Consider the following 20,946-nt stretch of genomic DNA (forward strand, 5'->3'; position numbering starts at 1 on the left):
GGCATGTGATTGCCAGCCAAATTGTACAGGTTGAGAGCTCTTACCATGTAATCCACTCTGTTATAGATTATGGAGGATACATGTTCTTGACATGATGCACATGATAAATATTATGACCACTGTGGACAAGCTGATTTTGGAATCCCATTTTATAGGTTTATTATGTGTACCACCAACCCTTAAATTAAGCAGATCTAATATTCTGACAGGATTATCAATAACTAATATAAAAGTAAAAGTCTGCAGAACTGTTAATGGATGTCTGCTAGTAGAAACAAATCATACTAATATGCCAACATCTGCATTGTCAAACTGATACTCTCCAGGTGCAATTTAAAGACTGTTGTTTCAGATCTATGGACCCTGTAGATAGTGACAGTCTTAAAATTTTATTTTAAGCCTGCTTTGCATTGTGTATTCTTCTGCTTTACTTTTTAAGATGATATTGGTCACCAAAGCTGTATGTGAAGTTGAGTGCAAAATGAAAAACTGTAGTAGAAAATCGAAATCTCTTATCCTTGCCTATGCTAAATATAGAGGACATAATATTTAATTTTTCCTAACTGCACTTGGGCTGGAAGGTAGAGTGGTGACCATAGTGTAGTCTTTTGGAAGCTAAGCAGGGCTGGTACTTGGAAGGCAAACAAGGAGGACTCTGCAGAGCAAGTGGGATAGCTGGTAGTAGGAGGGTAAGGTGAAATTACATTTCCCTCAAAACATCCATCCTGAGGCACCTCTCCTGTTCCACTACTGTGGGAAGATAACAGCAAGTTTTTTGTTCACCCCCTCCTTATCTCCATTCCTTGAGAGCATGTGCTAAGAACTATAGTCATTAGGTAGGTAAGGTATTCACAAATAGTGAGCGGGAAGCAGACGCTATCAGTATTGTTGGAGGGATAAAACCATTCTCAGTATTCTTGCGAGAAATCTAGCAGTCTGCTTTCACTATGCATAAATGTGGGTCAGTGTGGGATGGTTGTGTAGAACAGAATCTGATTACTGTAAGTGTGAAGATTGGGGGGGGGGATTCCTTTCAGTGAAATTCAGTGAAGTTTGTATTTACTGTGTTTAAATCAGAACTAACACTAAAGTGTGGGTTTAGATTTCTAAACAAATTGTGATAAGATTTCATTTATCATTTATGCTACATATGTCTGCATTCAGTTGTCAAAAATGTCCTTGATCGTGTGCAAAAAGTGTTCTTCTTAATGGGGAGCCTGCTGTAATAGAGTAAATATTTTGCCTTGATGATTTTGCTGTAATAGAATAAATATATTATTAAATATTTTACCTTGGTGATTTTGAGAAATGTGTAGTAGTAGACTCCAAGACATAGGTAAATTATTTTTTGTGAGTGTTTTCATGCTTACTTTAAATCAGTATATGCCATATATCCTATCAAGAACAATTATCACAGATATCACCCTCAAAATGGTTGTGCCAGCTTACATTTTATACTGCAGATATTGTTAACACATAGAATTAACAAATTTATGTTTATATTATGGCCAGAATAATTTGAAATACATGGGTCTTTTAATTTTTCCTCATAGCTCCTCATTAAGAAGTGTATCGTCTGGATCCTCAAGACCTTCCAAAGTATGTTTGGTGTGTGGAGATGAAGCATCTGGATGCCATTATGGAGTAGTTACTTGCGGCAGCTGTAAAGTATTCTTCAAGAGAGCAGTGGAAGGTAAATCTTCATGTGGGTCCTTATTTTATATTCTTTTTTACATAGCTATATACTGCTTTTATTGCATGCTTCATAGTGCCTTGAGCCTGAAAAAATTATTGCATGATTGAAAAGGTGTATGGCAACTTTGCCTTTATCTGGAGAACTCCTGGTCATAGTATGTTGTATGCCTTTAAGCTTTAAATTAAGTCACATCAACCAATTATTTTAAATCCTGATCTGTTTCTTAAAAGTAAAAGAATTTTCTAAACATAAAAGTAAAGAATCATCTGTAGCCACAAATAATGCCCAAACCTGTCATGAGCTGGAGGGAAATTCTGGGTAGAAACAAGCAGATGAAGCATCCAACTGTGCTTCAGAAATCCATAAATAATAATATGTAACTGAAAGCTGATTTATGCATGATAGTTATACAGCCATGAACTCACACTTTTAAGCTTTATAAGCATATGTGCTCACTTAAAAAAATCACTTGAAGAGGACTGCATTTTTCATTCATTCAAGCCTAGGTTGCAAGTGCCTGAAAATAAGTGATTACAAGCCACTCAAACACAGAGAGAATAAGACATTTCAAACACAATCGCTGTAAGCCATAAGCTTCTGTCTTAATCTTCCCATCTGAAAACATCCCATCTGTAGTCTATATTCCCTGCTTTTTTTTCTAAAGTAGTCCATGTCCCAGCTCTGTTTGGCAGTCCAGGCTCTTTATCCTGACCGTTACCAAGGCTATTCAGACATCCCACATGTCCTTCCTTGTTCTTGATCTCAGTTACACACCTTTTGCAATTTTGCATCCCCCACTACATCCTCCTCTGTACACAAGCATTCCTCTCACTATCAGTGGAATCTGAATTCTTATAGAAGTGAAGAGGAGCAAACTAAACGGGCATTTTTGCACACTTTAGATGGTGATGGCACTTGCAGTGAGTTTAATAGGCTTCCACTATGAGTGCGTCTTCAGCTGGCTATTATGAATGGTAATGCAAAGATGGCTACTCCTAAAGAGCAATGCTGGAGAGGTAGACATCAAAGTGGTATAGCAGGGAGGGGTGCAATGAAGGTTATAAAGGAGCTGTGACAATGGCCACAGAGAAGTTATGCATTTCAGTGAAAAATATGATGCACACACCTCTATAGTCCTTGGGTTTTCCGCATTGATTGGGGCAAAAGAATGAATTTCAGATCTGTTCTGCATCCTTCTAAGTCCATCAGAGCCATGTGTTGACTGGGGGGCAGGGTGCTAGTAACAATGACATTAAACAACATATTTTATTTTACTAGAGATGATAAATAAGGAGGAAACACATGACTGGTGCTTTTGATGGCAGCTATATGACTTCTTCCCTTTTAATGATTTGGTTCAGATATCATTCCATGGTTAAACAACCGTAATTATTGTTTGGTGTGATTCCATGGTTAAACAACCGTAATTATTGTTTGGTGTGAGACTGGAATTGACAAAGTGTTTTTTGGAATCATCCAGCAACATGAAATAAGAAATAATGGTCTGAAGTATTCCAGGTATGGTTTGGATTGACATCTGAACTTAGAAACCACAAATTATAGCCATCACTCCCATCTCTTTAATGTAGCAGTGTCTAGGGGTTGGGTGAATTTGTGAAGTTGAGTACTGAAAAAATGAAAGAGGCAGTTTTAGTCCAGGTTTTTAACAGCTGTATGTTTGAAGCTGAACAATGGCTGGTTTAGATGTGATATCTGAATTGAAACGGTGTATGCAGTTGTACATGAAATATCTCTCTGCAGGGCAAAGAGGCAGCAAAAGTTCACTTTTCATTTTGACTTCAGGACTTTGAACTAACCATAACCAGAAAGCTGTTTTATTTAATTGTTGCTTTCTGTAAACTCAACCTACACTGCACTTTGTGAATTGCTCCCTAAAGACCCCATAATGCTATTTAGTGTATATGATCTAGCTCTTAAGGAGATTGTGCTTATATATGAAGATTAAAATGATTTATAACATGAAATCATGTTACAGTAGTCTATGAAGTCGTTTTGTGTGAAGTAAGGAATGTATTCAGATAGTTTAATAACTGGGAAATAATTTAAAATATAAACATTTAAATTTTTTTTACAAAGTACTTAGTTCTCACAGGATAGATTTCAAAGGCTTTATTGGATCTGTCTGTTTTATTGCATTCTGGCATGTATTGTTTTTGTCTGCATCATCTGTTAGCACAATCTATACGTTATGTTCTCCTATTAATTCAACGCTAATAGAACCAATAATTTTCCATTAGAGACTGCAGTTTCTTTAATTTCTTTTCTCAAAATCAGTGTCCCCTTGGAATTCAGTACTGTTTAATCAGATGTTTTCAGATACTTCCATTCACTCGAATATTTCACAGTTGTGGCAAAATGGCATAATCTGTAGTAATGCAGGGTCAGAAGTATAAATGACATCAGAAATGGTTTAATTGTACTATCAATATAATGTTATGCTGCTATTGACTGTTACTAGTCACCAGACTTTAAACTTTTCTCTTTGACAATACTGCAAAGCAGTATACTGCTGGTTCCTGCTCTCCTAAAATGAGAATTCTGCCATGGTCAATTATTGTCCTAAGGATGCAGTAGGGATGGAGAATCAAGACTTCCCACTTTTCATCCATTGGCTCTTTCTCTTTCTACCTTGTTTCTTCCACTGTAAAAAAATTAGATTTTTTAGCTCACAAGGCATCTCTGTTTTTTGTGTATGTCACTCTGTAAAATGTCATATAGGTTGTTAATTCTATATAAATAATAATTATGGTAAAATGCAACAGGAAGCAATTTGGGACCCTGCATTTTAATAAAGCTGAGAGATATTAATTAGAGGCAAGGCATTTTACAACAGATCATTTATAGGTTGTTGGTAATGAAGTGCTTGGTTGTTGCTATGGTCTTGTGTGAACTGCATAGCAAGCAGCACAATGAAATTGAAAGCCTAGGAGAAGGTGTTAGATGGAAAAGGCTTAGTCTCTTGTTGTGTTTCAGAAAAAAAGTCCCTAGCTGACACACAATCCCTCAGTTTTAAAATGGGTGAGAAGTGAATTATAGTTTTAGTAGACGATTGAGAGCCACGAGTAGTTACAAATGGAAACTGCTAATGACAGGAAAAAGGGATTAAAATTGATGCTTTTGCAGCAAGGAAAATTTAAGAACATCAGATTTTATAATGATATGCAGAAATTAGTTTATCAGATTTTTTTTCCCTCTAAAGCTTCCTTGTGTTCCTTAAGTCAGTATTTATATATGGCTTTTTCACAGAATGCTAAAGAGACACAAATCACTGTAGATGTAAAACAAGTTGTTTTACAACTGAACAATGATATTTTTATTAAGATCTTAGCTAGTCATGTGGGTGATTAGGGAATACTATTTGTAGAATTGAATAGGGAAATCTAGGACATTGACCATTAATTTTAACCAACTTTTTGCAAATAAAGTGGTGTGGGGTCCAACTGACACCCTCAGTCCTTTTACTAATCTGTATGTTTTACTTTTAGGATGTTGACTAGTTTGTTGTGGCAGACATACATACAACTATGCTAACTGTTGAGTCATCTGTAGAGGAACCATATTGGCAATTTACATTGCAATCATAAGCAATGTTACTCCACTCTTAAGTCCAAGCAATGAGCTTAGATTGGAGTAACCCTGCAGAAGACTGCAACATTGGCCAAAAAGGAAAGAAGACCCTGGGACCACTGCAACCTTGGCCTACGAATTTGAAAATTCAATTGACAAAAACTTGTAACAAAAAAAAAGTTTAAGATGAGTCTTGTTCTGTCACATAGATCCAGAAATAAACAACACTTCTGTTAGTCTGTGCACCATGTAATGCATGCAAATGCTATTTGTAAGAATGCTAGCTGAAATTATGAAAGTGATAGGTTTCCTATATTTGTTCTGATATTATATACTAATAGGTAAAAATTAATAACAGCACTCATTGATTAGTGTTCACTAGCATGTAAAATAAAAGAACTAATGAAGGCCAGCACTCTGTTAGAAAGTAATAATTTTACTCTTGCTATCATAAAACAAAATAGACCAACACTAAATAGTTTTTTGTAGAATCAAGTGCAGAAATTTTTCAGGCATTGTATATTGCAGAGGATATTTGTCATTTTTCTACAGCACCTTGAAAGTGACTATGTGCTCCAGTTTGTAGTGCAAGTACAAAAAAATCAGATTTTTACATCCTTACAATGAAAATGTTTTCATTCAAAATAAGAGTACTATGCACAGTTTAATCAAAAGAGACTGTAGTGTCTCAGTTTATTCTTTAACTGAGTGCTGAGGATGTCACAATCCCAGTGTTGGGAAAACTAAAACTATATCAGTATGATATTGGATAGTTGATTTTTACAAGTTTTCATTTCATAAACCTGAAATGAAAACATTAGTAATGTTGAGCAAAAATTCACAGCTTAGGAGTGTTGCTTGATACAGCTGTTACCTTAGAAAATAATGTGGCTTTGGTGGCTCAGAAATCTTTTGCCCAGTTTTGGCTGGTGCATCAGGTGTGCCCATTCCTGGTTTAGTCAGATCTAGCCTGTTATTCATAATTTAGTTACATCTTGACTGGATTGCTGCAAGACATTCTAACTGGGGCTACCCTTAAAAAGTGTTTCAAAGCTGAAGTTAGTGCAGAATGCTGCAACGAGACTGCTGGTTGGGGTCAGCTACTTGGGAGCACATGACCTGAATCCTACAGCAGTTAACACTGGCTATCGATCCGATCCTGAGTACAGTCCAAGACATTGGTTTAGTCCTTTAAAGCCCTATGTGGATTGAGACCAGGGAACCTGAAGATCTTCATCCATATGTTCTTGCCTGGGAATTAAGATAACAGGGAGACACCCTGACTGTCCCACCAGCAAAGAAGCTCATTTGGTGGCATACAAAAGAGGATCTTTTAAGTGGAAGCCCCATGATTATGGAACAGCCTTTGCAGCGAGGTGCACCTGACCCTCTCATTTTCAGTCTTTAGGAGGCAGTTGAAGAATTTTACTATTTGGTCATGACTTCATTTTACCTAATTTAGTGATTTAATTGGCAGTCCGAATTTAGGTGGGTAGCCATGTTGGTTTGAAACAACAGAAAAAGTTTGAGTCCAGTGACACCTTTATGACCAACAAATTTTAATTCTGGGTATAAGTTTTTGTGTACATGTGCGCTGAAGAAATTTCTGTCAAGCAGTTATTAAAGGCACTGGAGCGTAATCTGTCCACAAAGTTGGCAGCATTACTGCCCCTTAATGATGCATACACTCAGACAAAAATTTGACTGTAAGATGACATCAGGGGTAATCATCTGGTTAAAATTATTGTTATAAGTTAACTAATGCACATTTACAAGTGTCATAAGCATGAGTTTGGCCTTGTGCCCTACTGTGTTTGCATGGAAGGTATTAATCATTATTCTCATTATGAAAGTTAACTACCCACTTCCTAGCAATAGTGAAAACAGAGGTCATCAGTGTTGTGTCCAACCAAAGAAAGGATCTTTTGCACATTATCTTAATCATTAGCTTGAATTGTGCCGGTCCTATTTTCCTATTTTTTATCTGCTAGGAATATACTTTATCGTCTTTTCACTGTCTATGGTCAGTTTTTAAATGTCATCCTTATCACTGTCTAAGCAGTCATAAACATAAAAATAAAGTAAAAACAAGTTAATAGACTTAAGGGTGTAACTGTTTAGGATTACATAACTGAATTTAGAGTAAGTTCATCTACTGGAAAGTAACTGCAGCTATAATTTGTCATGGTGGTTTTCTGACATAAAACAAATTTTAATGTGATTCAGTTTGATGCTTTTTAATATTTTCAATTTTAGTAGATGGTCTATGAGCAAAGTATGGTACAGAATCTCAATTTGGGCTGTCTTAGTTTCACTAAAAATTTGGAGCAAACAGAAAAAGAACATTGTCAGTCAAATATCAAGACCTACAAATTAGTCTAAGAACATGAGACATACACTGTTCTAAAGGCATTGATTCAAGGTCATTGTCAATCTTTTCCCCAGCATTAAAGAAATCGAAAATCATTGTAGGAGTTGTTTTTAAAAAGTAGATTTGGCAGCACTGTTATTATACAGAAGATCAACAGCAATAATATGTATTTTTAAATTCATGAAAACATTCAATCTGAAACAATAACTGCACTGTTTGAAGTAAAATCAGAGTTTGAATACTCTGCAACGGGATTTTTTTTAAATAATGGATTTTTATAATTCATAGGGAATTCATATATTTTAAATTATTTTTATAAAATAATATAATTTATTACATCATAAGAACATAAGAGAAGCCATGTTAGATCAGGCCAATGGCCCATCCAGTCCAACATTCTGTGTCACACAGCGGCCAAATATATATATATATATACACACACACTGTGGCTAATAGCCACTGATGGACCTCTGCTCCATATTTTTATCTAACCCCTTCTTGAAGGTGGCTATACTTGTGGACGCCACCACCTCCTGTGGCAGTGAATTCCACATGTTAATCACCCTTTGGGTGAAGAAGTACTTCCTTTTATCCGTTTTAACCTGTCTGCTCAGCAATTTCATCGAATGCCCACGAGTTCTTGTATTGTGAGAAAGGGAGAAAAGTACTTCTTTCTCTACTTTCTCCATCCCATGCATTATCTTGTAAACTTCTATCATGTCACCCCTCAGTCGACGTTTCTCCAAGCTAAAGAGCCCTAAGCGTTTCAACCTTTCTTCATAGGGAAGGTGTTTCAGCCCTTTAATCATTTTAGTTGCCCTTTTCTGAACTTTCTCCAATGCTATAATATCCTTTTTGAGGTGCGGCGACCAGAACTGCACACAGTACTCCAAATGAAACCGCACCATCGATTTATACAGAGGCATTATGATACTGGCTGATTTGTTTTCAATTCCCTTCCTAATAATTCCCAGCATGGCGTTGGCCTTTTTTATTGCAAACGCACACTGTCTTGACATTTTCAGTGAATTATCTACCATGACCCCAAGATCTCTCTCTTGGTCTGTTTCTGCCAGTTCACACCCCATCAACTTGTATTTGTAGCTGGGATTCTTGGCCCCAATGTGCATTACTTTGCACTTGGCCACATTGAACCGCATCTGCCACGTTGACGCCCACTCACCCAGCCTCAACAGATCCCTTTGGAGTTCCTCACAATCCTCTCTGGTTCTCACCACCCTGAACAATTTAGTGTCATCCGCAAATTTGGCCACTTCACTGCTCACTCCCAACTCTAAATCATTTATGAACAAGTTAAAGAGGATGGGACCCAGTACCGAGCCCTGCGGCACCCCACTGCTTACCGTCCTCCACTGCGAAGACTGCCCATTTATACTCACTCTCTGCTTCCTATTACTCAGCCAGTTTTTGATCCACAAGAGGACCTGTCCTTTTACTCCATGACTCTCAAGCTTTCTAAGGAGCCTTTGATGAGGAACTTTATCAAAAGCTTTCTGCTAAGCTTTTGCTTAGCATGATTTTTACTTCTTCGGCATAGTAATTTGGTTGTAAATATGTTGATAGTGCCTGCTGTACTATCTGTCCTTTTCGTATCAACATAAAGAACGCAGCCAGTCAGACAGCATTTGATTTTGCAAGAAAGCATGTGCCTTCTGCATTTTAGGTATAAAGCCTTGGCATAATGGCATTTAAGTCCTTGGAAGAGAAGGCAGCAATTTCTGCTGATTCTCCCACCCATTCCGCCCCACCGCTTGATCCTAACAGTCTGAAAATCCCTACAAACTAAATTTAAGGGGTGATTTAAAGTCCTACTCTGAAAAACCCATGGATGGCTGAATACATTCCTTTAATTTATTTTAGGAAAGGCGTTTTACGTTTCATTTAAATATTTGTGGCAGTTATAATTGAGTATAGCCTGGAAAGTTTATAATTGTTTGAAATGTCACAATAAAGTGAGTGAGGACTCCTCACTGAGGAAGAACCTCTGTTACACTGATGATTACATTTTTCATATAAGATTTGACTAATTTGGATTATTTTATGTGAAGACAAACCATTGCTTATTTATGCAAAGAATGAAAACAATAACAAATGGAAGTCAGTTATCCGAGACCAAAGTACATGGCAGAGAAACTCCAGAGTCTTGATTCCCTGATACTGATGATACCAGCTTTCTTTTCCCACCTGGTAGGAAGCCATTCACTGTATTGTGGATGTCTGTATAGCACAGTGGCTTTTCAGCTGAAACAACATTCTTAGAATTGTGTTTCCTTTTTAATGCACAGTAAGCTGTTGTTAGGGAAAGAAAAATACTTCGAGGATGGGATTTGGGGAATAAATGAAGACCATATATCTGACATAAGAATGCAATAATATGCCAACTCTGCTCTGCACTATGGAACCCTCATCTTAAATTTTGATTCACTATCACTGTGACAAAGGTATATAGTTCCCTTGTATTTAAACTCTAAACCAAGGGTGTTAAACATGTGGTCTGCGGGCCAAAGTGGCCCACCCAGGGCTTCAATAAGGCCCGCTCGGAAGGCTGCAGTGACGTTCCCAGCTCTTTCTGTTTTGGAAGGTGTGCGTGTGCCTTTAAACCTCAGTGAGACTGAAGCTGTGTGTATGGGGTGGGGGGGTTGTGAGCAGGAAGATCCAGATGTGTGTATGAAAGAGGAAGCTAGAGAGCCTAGTTCCTCTGTTCATTTTGCATTCCTTTCAGAAGCTTTGTATAGTAAAAGGGATAGTAAAGAATTTAACTAGAACCTGAGTATGAGTAGAGGAAAACTCCACTCCCCAGACCTCTCTCTCCGTAAGTTGGTTGAAATACAGTGGATTCTTACATTCAGCAACTCCAGCGAGTAAAGCTATCTATACCATTGCCCCAGGAAGATCACAAAAGTGTGGGCCTGAAAACTGGTTATTTTGGCTGCTTTATGAATGAGCGTGTGTGAGTGAGAGTTCACTTTCATTTTAGTGGAAATGCATCTGCTGTGGAACCATTAGAATGCAAAAAAGAGGAGGAGGAAATGAATGCAGTTTACATGGAATGAGAAAGCCTCTCGGCTCCACCCCCAAAGTCCACAGATATTTCCTGAGTTGGAGATGGCAACCCTATGACAGAGCGATCCTTAAAAGGATCTTGAAGAAAAAACCTTCCGTGCTTTGATTTTAAAATGTGAAACTTTGCTTTGGACTGCACTATTAAACTACAAACCAAAAAACTTACCCGTTCCCCATTCCCTTCTTCATTCCTACTTTTATTGCCTTAGTGCACTTGCACAGTGGTGTTTTAAATTATATAACGATGTCTTTGGAGGAAAAATAATTAGCTTTTGTTTTTATGTGCATTCTACTAGAGTTGAATGCGCCGGCGTCCCGCTGCCGGCGTCCCGGCTTACTGGGCCATGGCAGATGACCCCATGGTGAAAGGGTGGAGCCAGTACTGCGTACACTGCGCTTCACCTAAAAATTCCTCTGCGCAGGCCTGAAGGGTATCCACATCCACAACTCACAACATACCAAGTCCTGCAGTGATGGGCAAGGGGCGAAACGGCAGGTGGAAGATGCCACTGGAAGCCGCAGTCCCGATCCTGCATGTAGGCGGTTCAGGGTATTGGTCACCTGATGCTGACCCGGAGACGAAAGCATTTTTCAGCAGCACCCTGAACGACCAAGCAGCCCTATTTAGGGACAGCACTGCTTGCTCCGTATGGAGAGGGGCCTAGAAAAGGTGGCCTAAACAAAACTCGTCTCCTCCCCCCCCCCAGTTGGCTATCGACGGTCAACGGGCATCCTTACTTGCGGTCAAAAAATAACAACAAAGAAAAGGCATGCACCTGCCTCACAAAGTGTGCAAAGACTAAAGCTTGCGTGTTGGAACATCAGAACCATGCTTGACACAGTAGACAGTGGTTGCCCTGAACGACGCTCTGCTCTAGTTGCCCATGAACTTCTCAGGTTGAATATCGACATAGCAGCTCTCAGTGAGGTCTGTTTCCCTGAGGAAGGTAGTCTTCAAGAACACGGTGCTGGCTATACCCTCTACTGGTCGGGTAAGTCAAAGGCTGAGAGCCGCCTTTCTGGCGTTGGCTTCATGATCAGGAACTCCATTGCCTCTAAACTCGAAAACCTGCCAACAGGTCACTCAGATTGCATCATGTCTATGCGCCTCCCACTTCAAAACAAGCAGCATGCAACCCTCTTTAGTGTGTATGCCCCAACCCTTCAAGCAGATCCTGCAGAAAAGAACAAGTTCTATGCTGATCTACGTAACCTCGTATGGAAGACCCCTACAGAGGACAAGGTGATCATCCTTGGCGACTTCAATGCCAGAGTAGGTAAAGACTCGGAAGCCTGGAAAGGAGTACTTGGCCAACACGGCATTGGCAACTGCAATGATAACGGGCGCCTCCTGCTAGAATTCTGCACGGAGCATCAGCTCCCCATCACCAACACTATCTTCCAGCAGAAGAACAGTCTAAAGACAACCTGAATGCACCCACGGTCCAAGCATTGGCACCTTATTGACTACATTCTAGTGCGCCAGAAAGACCTTCGAGATGTCTTACACACCCGAGTAATGCCCAGTGCAGAATGTCATACGGATCATCGCCTTGTACGCTGCAATCTCCGTCTTCACTTCAAATCTACACCCAGGAGAGGTGGTATCCCCCGGAGGAAGTTTCAGGTTGGCAGCCTTCAGTCAGCCAAAGTTAAAGCTGCCTTCCAGGCAAAACTCCAGTCAAGAATTGAGGACCCCAGTTGCCTCACAGATCCTTCTCCAGAAGCACTCTGGGAACACCTAAAAACTACCATCCTGTTGACCTCTGAAGAAGTCCTCGGGTTCTCCACAAGGAAGAACAAGGACTGGTTTGACGAGAACAATCAAGAGATCCAAGAATTACTGGCGAAAAAGAGATCTGCCTACCAAGCACATCTTGCTCAGCCCTCCTGTCCCGGGAAAATAGCAACCTTTCGCGCTATATGTAGCAACCTCCAGCGCAAGCTTCAAGACATTCAGAACAAGTGGTGGACCAAGCTTGCAGAGAGAACCCAGCTGTGTGCAGACACTGGTGATTTAAGAGGGTTCTACGAAGGTCTGAAGGCAGTATATGGTCCATCATATCAGGCTCAGAGTCCCTTGCGTAGTGCAGACGGCCAAGTGCTCCTCACAGACAAGGCATCCATACTGAACCGGTGGTCGGAGTATTTTCAGGTTCTCTTCAGTGCCAACCGCGTAGTTCAAGATTCAGCAATCCACCTCACCCCACTTCAACCAGTGAAAACAGAGTTGGATGAGAATCCCCACCCTAGAAGAGACTGTTAAAGCCATCAAGCAACTGAAAAGTGGCAAGGCAGCGGGAGTTGATGGAATCCCACCAGAGATCTGGAAGCATGGGGGCATAGTACTACATAGCACACTTCACAAAGTACTTGTCACCTGTTGGGAACAAGGCAAACTACCACAGGACTTTCACGATGCAATCATCATTACTCTACATAGGAACAAAGGGGGAAAGTCAGACTTTTCCAACTACCAGGGGATAACCCTGCTCTCCATCGCAGGCAAAATCCTTGCTAGAATACTCCTGAACTGGTGCCCACCATTGCAGAAGAACTCCTCCCAGAGAGCCAGTGTGGCTTCAGAGCTAACAGGATCACCACAGACATGGTATTTGTTCTCAGGCAGCTCCAAGAGAAATGCAGGGAACAGAACAAGGGTCTATATGTGACTTTTGTCGACCTTACCAAAGCTTTTGATACCATTAGCAGGAACGGCCTGTGGCAAATCTTGGAACGTTTAGGATGTCCCCCAAGGTTCCTCAGTATGGTCATCCAGCTACATGAAGACCAGCGAGGCCAAGTCAGACACTGCAATGATCTCTCGGAGCCCTTCCCAATAGGCACAGGTGTAAAGCAAGGCTGTGTTCTCGTGCCAACTCTCTTTACGATCTTCTTTAGCATGATGCTTCAAAGAGCCACAGTAGATTTAGATGATGACGATGGTGTCTACATCCGCTATCGCACCGATGGCAGCCTGTTCAACCTGAGGCGACTAAAGGCCCAATCCAAGACAATGGAAAAACTTATCCGAGAGCTACTGTTTGCTGATAATGCTGCACTCGTCTCCCACTCGGTATCAGCTCTGCAGCATATGACGTCCTGCTTTGCAGAGGCTGCCAAGCTATTCGGCCTAGAAGTTAGTCTGAAGAAGACAGAAGTTCTCCACCAGCCTGCACCCCAAGAAGATTATCACCCTCCTTGCATCACTGTGGGTGAATCAGTTTTGAAGACAGTCCAGCAGTTCAGCTACCTGGGGTGCATCATCTCCTCAGACGCCAAGATCAACAAGGAGATTGACAATAGACTGGCAAAGGCAAACCGTGCATTTGGCCGACTGCATAAAAGAGTGTGGAGCAACAAGCATCTGAAAAAAGGCACAAAGATCAATGTTAACAAAGCGGTTGTGATGACAACCCTCATCTGCGGCTCCGAATCGTGGGTATTATACCATCATCACCTGTGACTCCTTGAGCGCTTTCATCAGCACTGCCTTCGCACCATCCTCAACATCCACTGGAGTGACTTTGTGACCAACACTGAAGTCCTCAAGCGGGCGGAGGTTACAAGCATCGAGGCATTGTTGTTGAAGACGCAGCTGCTCTGGGCAGGGCATATCTCCAGGATGGAAAACCACCACCTTCCCAAGATTGCCCTGTATGGCGAACTTTCCACCGGCCATCGAAATAGAGGGGCACCAAAGAAGAGGTACAAGGACTCCTTGAAGAAATCCCTTGGTACCTGTTGCATTAACCATCACCAGTGGTCTGACCTAGCCTCAGATCGCAAAGCATGGAGGCACACCATCCACCAGGCTGTCTCTTCCTTTGAGAACGCACACATAGCTGGTCTTGAGGACAAAAGGAGACTGAGGAAGAATCGTACTGCTACAGCACCAACCCCAAATCAGACTTTTCCCTGCAGCCACTGTGGCTGGACCTGCCTGTCCCGCATTGGTCTTGTCAGCCACCAGCGAGCCTGCAGCAGACGTGGACTACTGCACCTTTCTTAAATCTTCGTTCGTGCAGTCAAGCCGAGAGAGAGAGAGAGACTAGAGTTGAACTTTTCCTGATTTCTTGGTCCATCATTTTCTAGCTATTAGGTGTTGTTTTAAGTTTTTAAAAAAACCTGTACAAAAATACCTAGAAATTATCCCTTCACAATTTTTTAATTGTTTTTAATGCTAGTTTTGGCTGCATTCCAATTTTGAAAACCTCAGATTGCTTCAGAGTGTAAATAAGTGGGAATAGACTAATCTGTTGTATGAAATACCTTAGTTCACTTCATTATAATCTACTTTAAAAAGTCAAAGAATCTTTTAGTATGTGAAGCACATTTGCTTTTAATTTGCAGTTTGATTTAGTATGTGGCATTTTCAAACAAACTTTTACGGAGTTGGTTTTTGATATTGTTTTCAGAGTTCTGGTAAAAAATGCTTTATTGTACTACCACCATTTTATCACAATATGTATTATGCAGATTTTTTAAGGTTTCTGTAGAAAAGGTGTTGCCATCCCAAGATCTCTTCACACTAGAAAGTCTAATAATATGCATTGCAATCTTACACAGATTTATAAACCCTGCTAAATTTACTGAAGTGAATGGGCTTAGAAAGATGCAGTTGTGACAAGATGACACTGATAGGCATGGTTCAGATAATGTAAACCATGGTTTCCACTATGGAAATAAGTGTTGAAATGATTTCATATTCTCTTGCATGAACTTTGTTTCTACCTCAGTCTTTTCCTCTTGCATTATGAGGAAATTAGTTCCTTCTGCTTTCATGGCAAACCATAGTTTTCTGTTGTCTCTGAACTTGCAAATTATGGGTAGCACTGAGGTCATACCACTGTCTGGAATCCAGGTTTGCAAGGAAAGTGCAAACCATAGTTTGTTGGTTTGTAGATAAAGGCAAACGAAAGCAAAAGAAACTAGTTACTTCACCACATGGTGGAGGATGTGCATATACTAGAAACACTTGGATATTAGTGGCTTTGTTATACATTATACATTAACCACTTTTGTGCTTACAGTCAAGATGGATAAAGAATGCTAATCTCTTGTTTCATATTCTTTCTGTAGAGGATGAGGATGATAACCTGTGTGCTGTGTGATTATCTATGATTCAGGAATATAGAAACTAGAGGTGTTTTTTTTCTTTATGAAATAAACCAGAAAAAAGGATCTGATTCTGTGTACATTGTATAAGTACATTGTGTACATTGTACACTGAAGCTCTGAAGATGTTAACAATCTTTGCTAAAGTTCTGTTTGGTTTTTGATATAGCCCTTGCTGAATTTATTATATTTATTTATTTTATAGCATTTATATCCCGCATTTTTTTTAAAAAAATCTGTTGCTAAATCCCAGTATTCCCCCACATTTTCATTTTAGGCAGGTATCCTTTAAGAGCGGGGGGTGGGGGTGGGGAGCGGTTTGAGATTGACCACAGGAAAAATATAGAGTTCTACGAACTCAACCAACTCCAGTTTTGCAGAGAAATATTAGTTTTAACAGCCCCCCTCCCCCAATGTGGAGCTCCAGTGCAATATTTCTACTAGCTGGCATTACATTTCATGACACACATGGCTGCCTGTTCTACCTCCCTGTGGTTTATCTTCATCTGCCTGCCCCACCTCCTCCCCATCACTTCTCCTCTTCCTCCGCCCATCCTGCCTCCTCTCTGTCGCTTTCTTCCTCTGCCTGCTCATTGTTTTTCTTCTTTGTCTGCCCGTTCCGCCTCCCCCCCATTGATTCTCTTTGTCTACCCACCTGTCCAGCTTCATTTCCATAGCTTCTCTTCGCCCACCTGCCCGTCCCACCTCCTCCCCGTCACTTCTCTTCCTCCGCTCACTCGTCCCACCTCCTCTCCATCATAAGTTACTCCACCCACCCCTGGAGAACCTGGCTGGATTCCCTCTGCTGCTGGGAGGCCGCCTCTAGTGCAACATGGTGCTTTCTCCCCATGTGATGAGGCTTGGGTCCCCCTGCCGTGGCCACCATGGCCCACCTTCCCTCCCTCCCTGGTGCTGCAATGCAGCCACACTCCATCACCCCCTCCTCCTCAGAGGGCGGCACGCTGAGGCTGGGTTCTATCGGCTTCGATGCAGCCAGCGCACCATCTAATGCTTTGAAGCCCACGCGGGAGAAGGCTTCTTCCCCCCTCGTTCCTGGAACCGGAAGTGAGGGGGAGCTAAGCCCTTTCCCATGCAGGCTTCAAAGCATTAGATGGTGCGCTGGCTGCATCGAAGTCAGTAGGGTCCAACCTTGGCATGACGCGCTGTGGGGGGGTGTAACAAATCACAGCTGCATTGCAGTGCTGGGGGTGGGAGGGAAGGTGGGCGGCAGCAGGAGGCAGGCAGGCCCTGCCTGGAACTATCCCTGGTCCCTGAAACAGAGAGGAGTCTTCAGACTTCCTGTAAGCAGAGCTCTCTTTTGGTGGTGGTGGTGGTGGTGGGGAGAATGTGGGGCTTTGACAACACTTCTGATTTTTACTGTGTGTGAGCAAGAGGTCAACTCCTGCTTCTGGTTATTGGGGGAGGAGGACGCTAGAACAATCTTGCCTAAGGCACCAGAAAGTCCAAGGCTGGCCCTGTTGACACCCCTGATTTAACCTGATCTCCTCCTGGCTGCCCTTGGCTAGGGCTTAATCTCTCTCAAAGGTCAGTCCTGTTTATCTGAACAAACCAGTATTTATTTGAACAAAAGTAATATGAACAAGGCCAAAAAACCCCACTTCTCTCCATAAGTTTGGAAAGAACCCTCAAAAGGCACGTTCAGTCATGAAGCAACCAGCTAATTCTACACCGCTTTATAAAGTGAGGGAAAGTGGACTTGATTAACAAGCCAAACAGCTTGTTCTGACAATTGGGAAGGTTTGGCCTTGCCAAGTCCTATAATGACTTCTCAAAAGCCCATAAAGAGTGTTGACCAATCCCTAGTCCCCCCCTCTCCGAAAAGGCAATGCCAGCAACTCATAGATCCTGACTGATAGCAGAAGTTCATCCACAGTTTTAGATCTGGTGTACACTGAGCATGTGTAAAGGCAATATCTGCAGTCCACTGAGGCTCATTGGACATTGAATATTTTATAATAGTAATGACTAGTGTGCCCAGTAATGACTAGTAGCACCTAGGACTTTTTCCCTATTGTAATTTTGTAATTATTTGTAATTTTGTTTTATTTGTAATTATTTGTAATTTTCTAAATGTTAAGTAATTGTAGCTGAAAACCCTGCATATGTTGTCTTACACCTCTTAATTGCTAGCCGCACTGCTTCAGTGAACCATCCACCAGAACAAGATAAGACTTACTGATAAAGCAAATCTGTATCCTACTGATAAAGCAAATTAAATAAAGTCATGTATTAGGTCTCATTAGGGCATGAAGCAAAGTTTAAAAATCATTTGAAAGTCATCTTTAGAATAACAAGACTCCTTATTTCTGTAGGCATTTTAAACATAGTTGCAGTTTTTAATTATTATTTTATATTATTTTTATATTATTATTTTAATTATTATACTGTAACTGTAAATAAATATATCTTTGTTAGTTATCAGGTATAGAAAATATTTTGCTGACAGTATTTAAATACTGTTATTACCTTTGCGTAACAAATGAGGGAAAATAAGCATTTGGAACATTGTATGAAAATGTTTGTGCAAAAAGGGGGAAATTGAGGCTTGCTTAGACTGGAGGAAGAATGATCAAGAAAAGCATATCTGGACAGACATGCTTAATAATCATGATCGTGAAAATAATCAGAAAATAGGCAGAATCTCCTGTAAGAGATAAGGTCAGCAATGTAATGTTTTAATTTATTTCTTGCTTTCTTAAACTTTAATGCATCCTGTTTATCAAAAATTCTCTGTTAATATAAATGGGTACCCAGGGGTGGAATTCTAGCAGGAGCTGTTTTGTGTATTAGCCAATCCTCCAAGAGCTTACAAGATTCTTTTTTGGAAGCTCTTGGAGGATTGGCTACATCAGGGGTGTGTGGCCTGATATGCAAAGGAGCTCTTGCTAGAATTCCACCCCTGTGGGTACCCATTCGATCTTCATGTGGGTTATTAACTCAGAGTACTGTCGTCCTTCCTTCTTTAGGGATATGTTTTTTCGATAAAAAAGTGTAGGTGAGTTTTGAGTTTCAAGGCTCGATAAGAAGGCTGTTTATAAAGAGTTGAAAAGTGGGGCAGAGGAGGAAGTAAAGACAGAAGAAACTTTCTTAAATTAAAAGATAATGTGAATTTATAAAGTCAAACATATTACAGTAGTATTTAATATATGGTGCATAGTTTCTTTGGAAGAAATGGAGAAAAACATTTAATTTATCTCATTAGGTTTTTCTTTGTGTGGGCTATGCAGTAATTTTCACATTTGGCTAGTGGGAATAATTCAACTTTGCATCTTCTTAAAGCATTCAGGAGAGTTAGTACAGAGTGAAGTATTGAAGAGGGAATGTATTAAGTACATCAGAGATGCAAAGTCCTGAAGGTTCTTGCTTATATGTAGAATTACTTAGGTTTCATTTAAAGAGAATATTCTTACATGGACTTGCAGTTAGAACATTAATATATGGAAAATATATTCAGTACTCTGTCCAATCCCATGACAGCTTGCATTCTTCAGAACAGAAGAAGAATTGCAGATTTATACCCCGTCCTTCTCTCTGAATCAGAGACTCAGAGCAGCTTACAATCTCCTATATCTTCTCCCCCCACAACAGACATACTGTGAGGTGGGTGGGGCTGAGAGGGCTCTCACAGTAGCTGCCCTTTCAAGGACAACCTCTGCCAGAGCTATGGCTAACCCAAGGCCATTCGAGCAGGTGCAAGTGTAGGAGTGGGGAATCAAACCTGGTTCTCCCAGATAAGAGTCCATGCACTTAACCACTACACCAAACTGGCTCTCAAACAGATCAGGTACATTTCAAAATCTGGAGTTCTTTTCATCCTGATTGTAACATTTTGGTCATTTAGAGCTCTGGATAGGGAAGCCAGTTGGGCAGTTACCTGTTTTGATCGTAGTGCTGATGAGATTTCCAAGGCACTGAAGGATATTAAGAGTGGAAAGGCACCCGGCTTTGATTGCATCCAGAATGAGTTCCTGATCAACAGTGCCACATTCACTAAGAAGTGGCTCACAAAATTTCTCACTGACATCATGAGAACAGGAAGACTCCTGGGGGAATTCAAGAAAGCAAAATAACGTTCCCAGAGGAATTCAAGAAAGCAAAGATAGTTCCTGTTCTGAAACCTGAAAAACAACAACATCTGGCAGAAAGTTACTGTCCTATTTCTGAGCCCTGTTATAAACTCTTTGGGAAGCTAATCTTTGGCAGAATCAGTGATGGAATTAACAAACATCCCTGTAGGGCAAGTAGGATTTAGACCCCATCATAATTGTGAAAATTAGGTTCTCAGCCTAACAACTTTCATTGAGGCAGGGTATCAGAAGTGTCCTAAGACAATCAGTAGTTTTCGTTGATCTGACTGCCGCTTATGACACAGTCTGGAGGGGTGGTCTGCTGTACAAGTTTTTACAAGTTTTCTCCTGCAGAATGTTATTTTGAATCTTAAATAACATGCTGAGTGATAAAACTTTCCAAACAATTATGGGACAGTCATTCGCAAGCAGAAAAAAATGAATAAAGGTCTATCCCAGGGTTTGGTCCTTGCTCCAGTTCTTCTAAATCGATACATCTCTGATGTTCCCAAGATGATATCCTGGAAGTTCACTAATACCAATGTCATGGCAATTGCAGTAAGGCACAAATCGATTGAAAGGGCTGAAAGAATACTGAGTAGGGACCTCAGAATTTTGGCTGACTACTACCATAAATGGTGACTCATCCCAAGTACAGGAAAAACAGAGTGCGCCTGTTTCCATCTTAATAACAATCTTTCCAACTGTGAACTGAATGTCTATGTTAATGGCACCCAATTTACGTACAAATACCTAAGTTCCTTGGCATTACCCCGAACAGGATCTTGAGCTATAAACACCATTATACCAATATAGCAGTGAAAATACGCACATGAAACAACATTATGCAAAAATTATGCGATAAAACTTGGAGTGCATCTGCTACCATCTCTGGGGATGTTGTATAATGCTGTGGAATATGGTGCTTCACTGTGGCTCAACAGCCCCCAAGTCCACAAACTTCATGCCCAACTCAGTGGGAACAATGGGAACCATCAGTA

The 20,946-nt window shown here is 40.7% G+C and overlaps 1 protein-coding gene across 7 annotated transcripts in view; it reads left to right on the forward strand.

Moving 5' to 3' along the window:
• Positions 1-20,946, forward strand: part of NR3C2 (nuclear receptor subfamily 3 group C member 2) — a 233,028-nt gene that overhangs the window by 129,787 nt on the left and 82,295 nt on the right. For 5 of the 7 annotated variants that reach the window (XM_060246663.1, XM_060246666.1, XM_060246660.1 and 2 more), the window contains one exon: positions 1,554-1,705. In XM_060246663.1, coding sequence (XP_060102646.1) covers positions 1,554-1,705 — 152 coding nt within the window. The remainder of the gene's footprint in view (positions 1-1,553; positions 1,706-20,946) is intronic. The other 2 variants (XM_060246664.1, XM_060246667.1) reach the window with 1 other exon arrangement.

This window comes from Heteronotia binoei, chromosome 9 (assembly GCF_032191835.1).
Source record: "Heteronotia binoei isolate CCM8104 ecotype False Entrance Well chromosome 9, APGP_CSIRO_Hbin_v1, whole genome shotgun sequence".
Taxonomy (NCBI): Eukaryota; Metazoa; Chordata; class Lepidosauria; order Squamata; family Gekkonidae; genus Heteronotia; species Heteronotia binoei.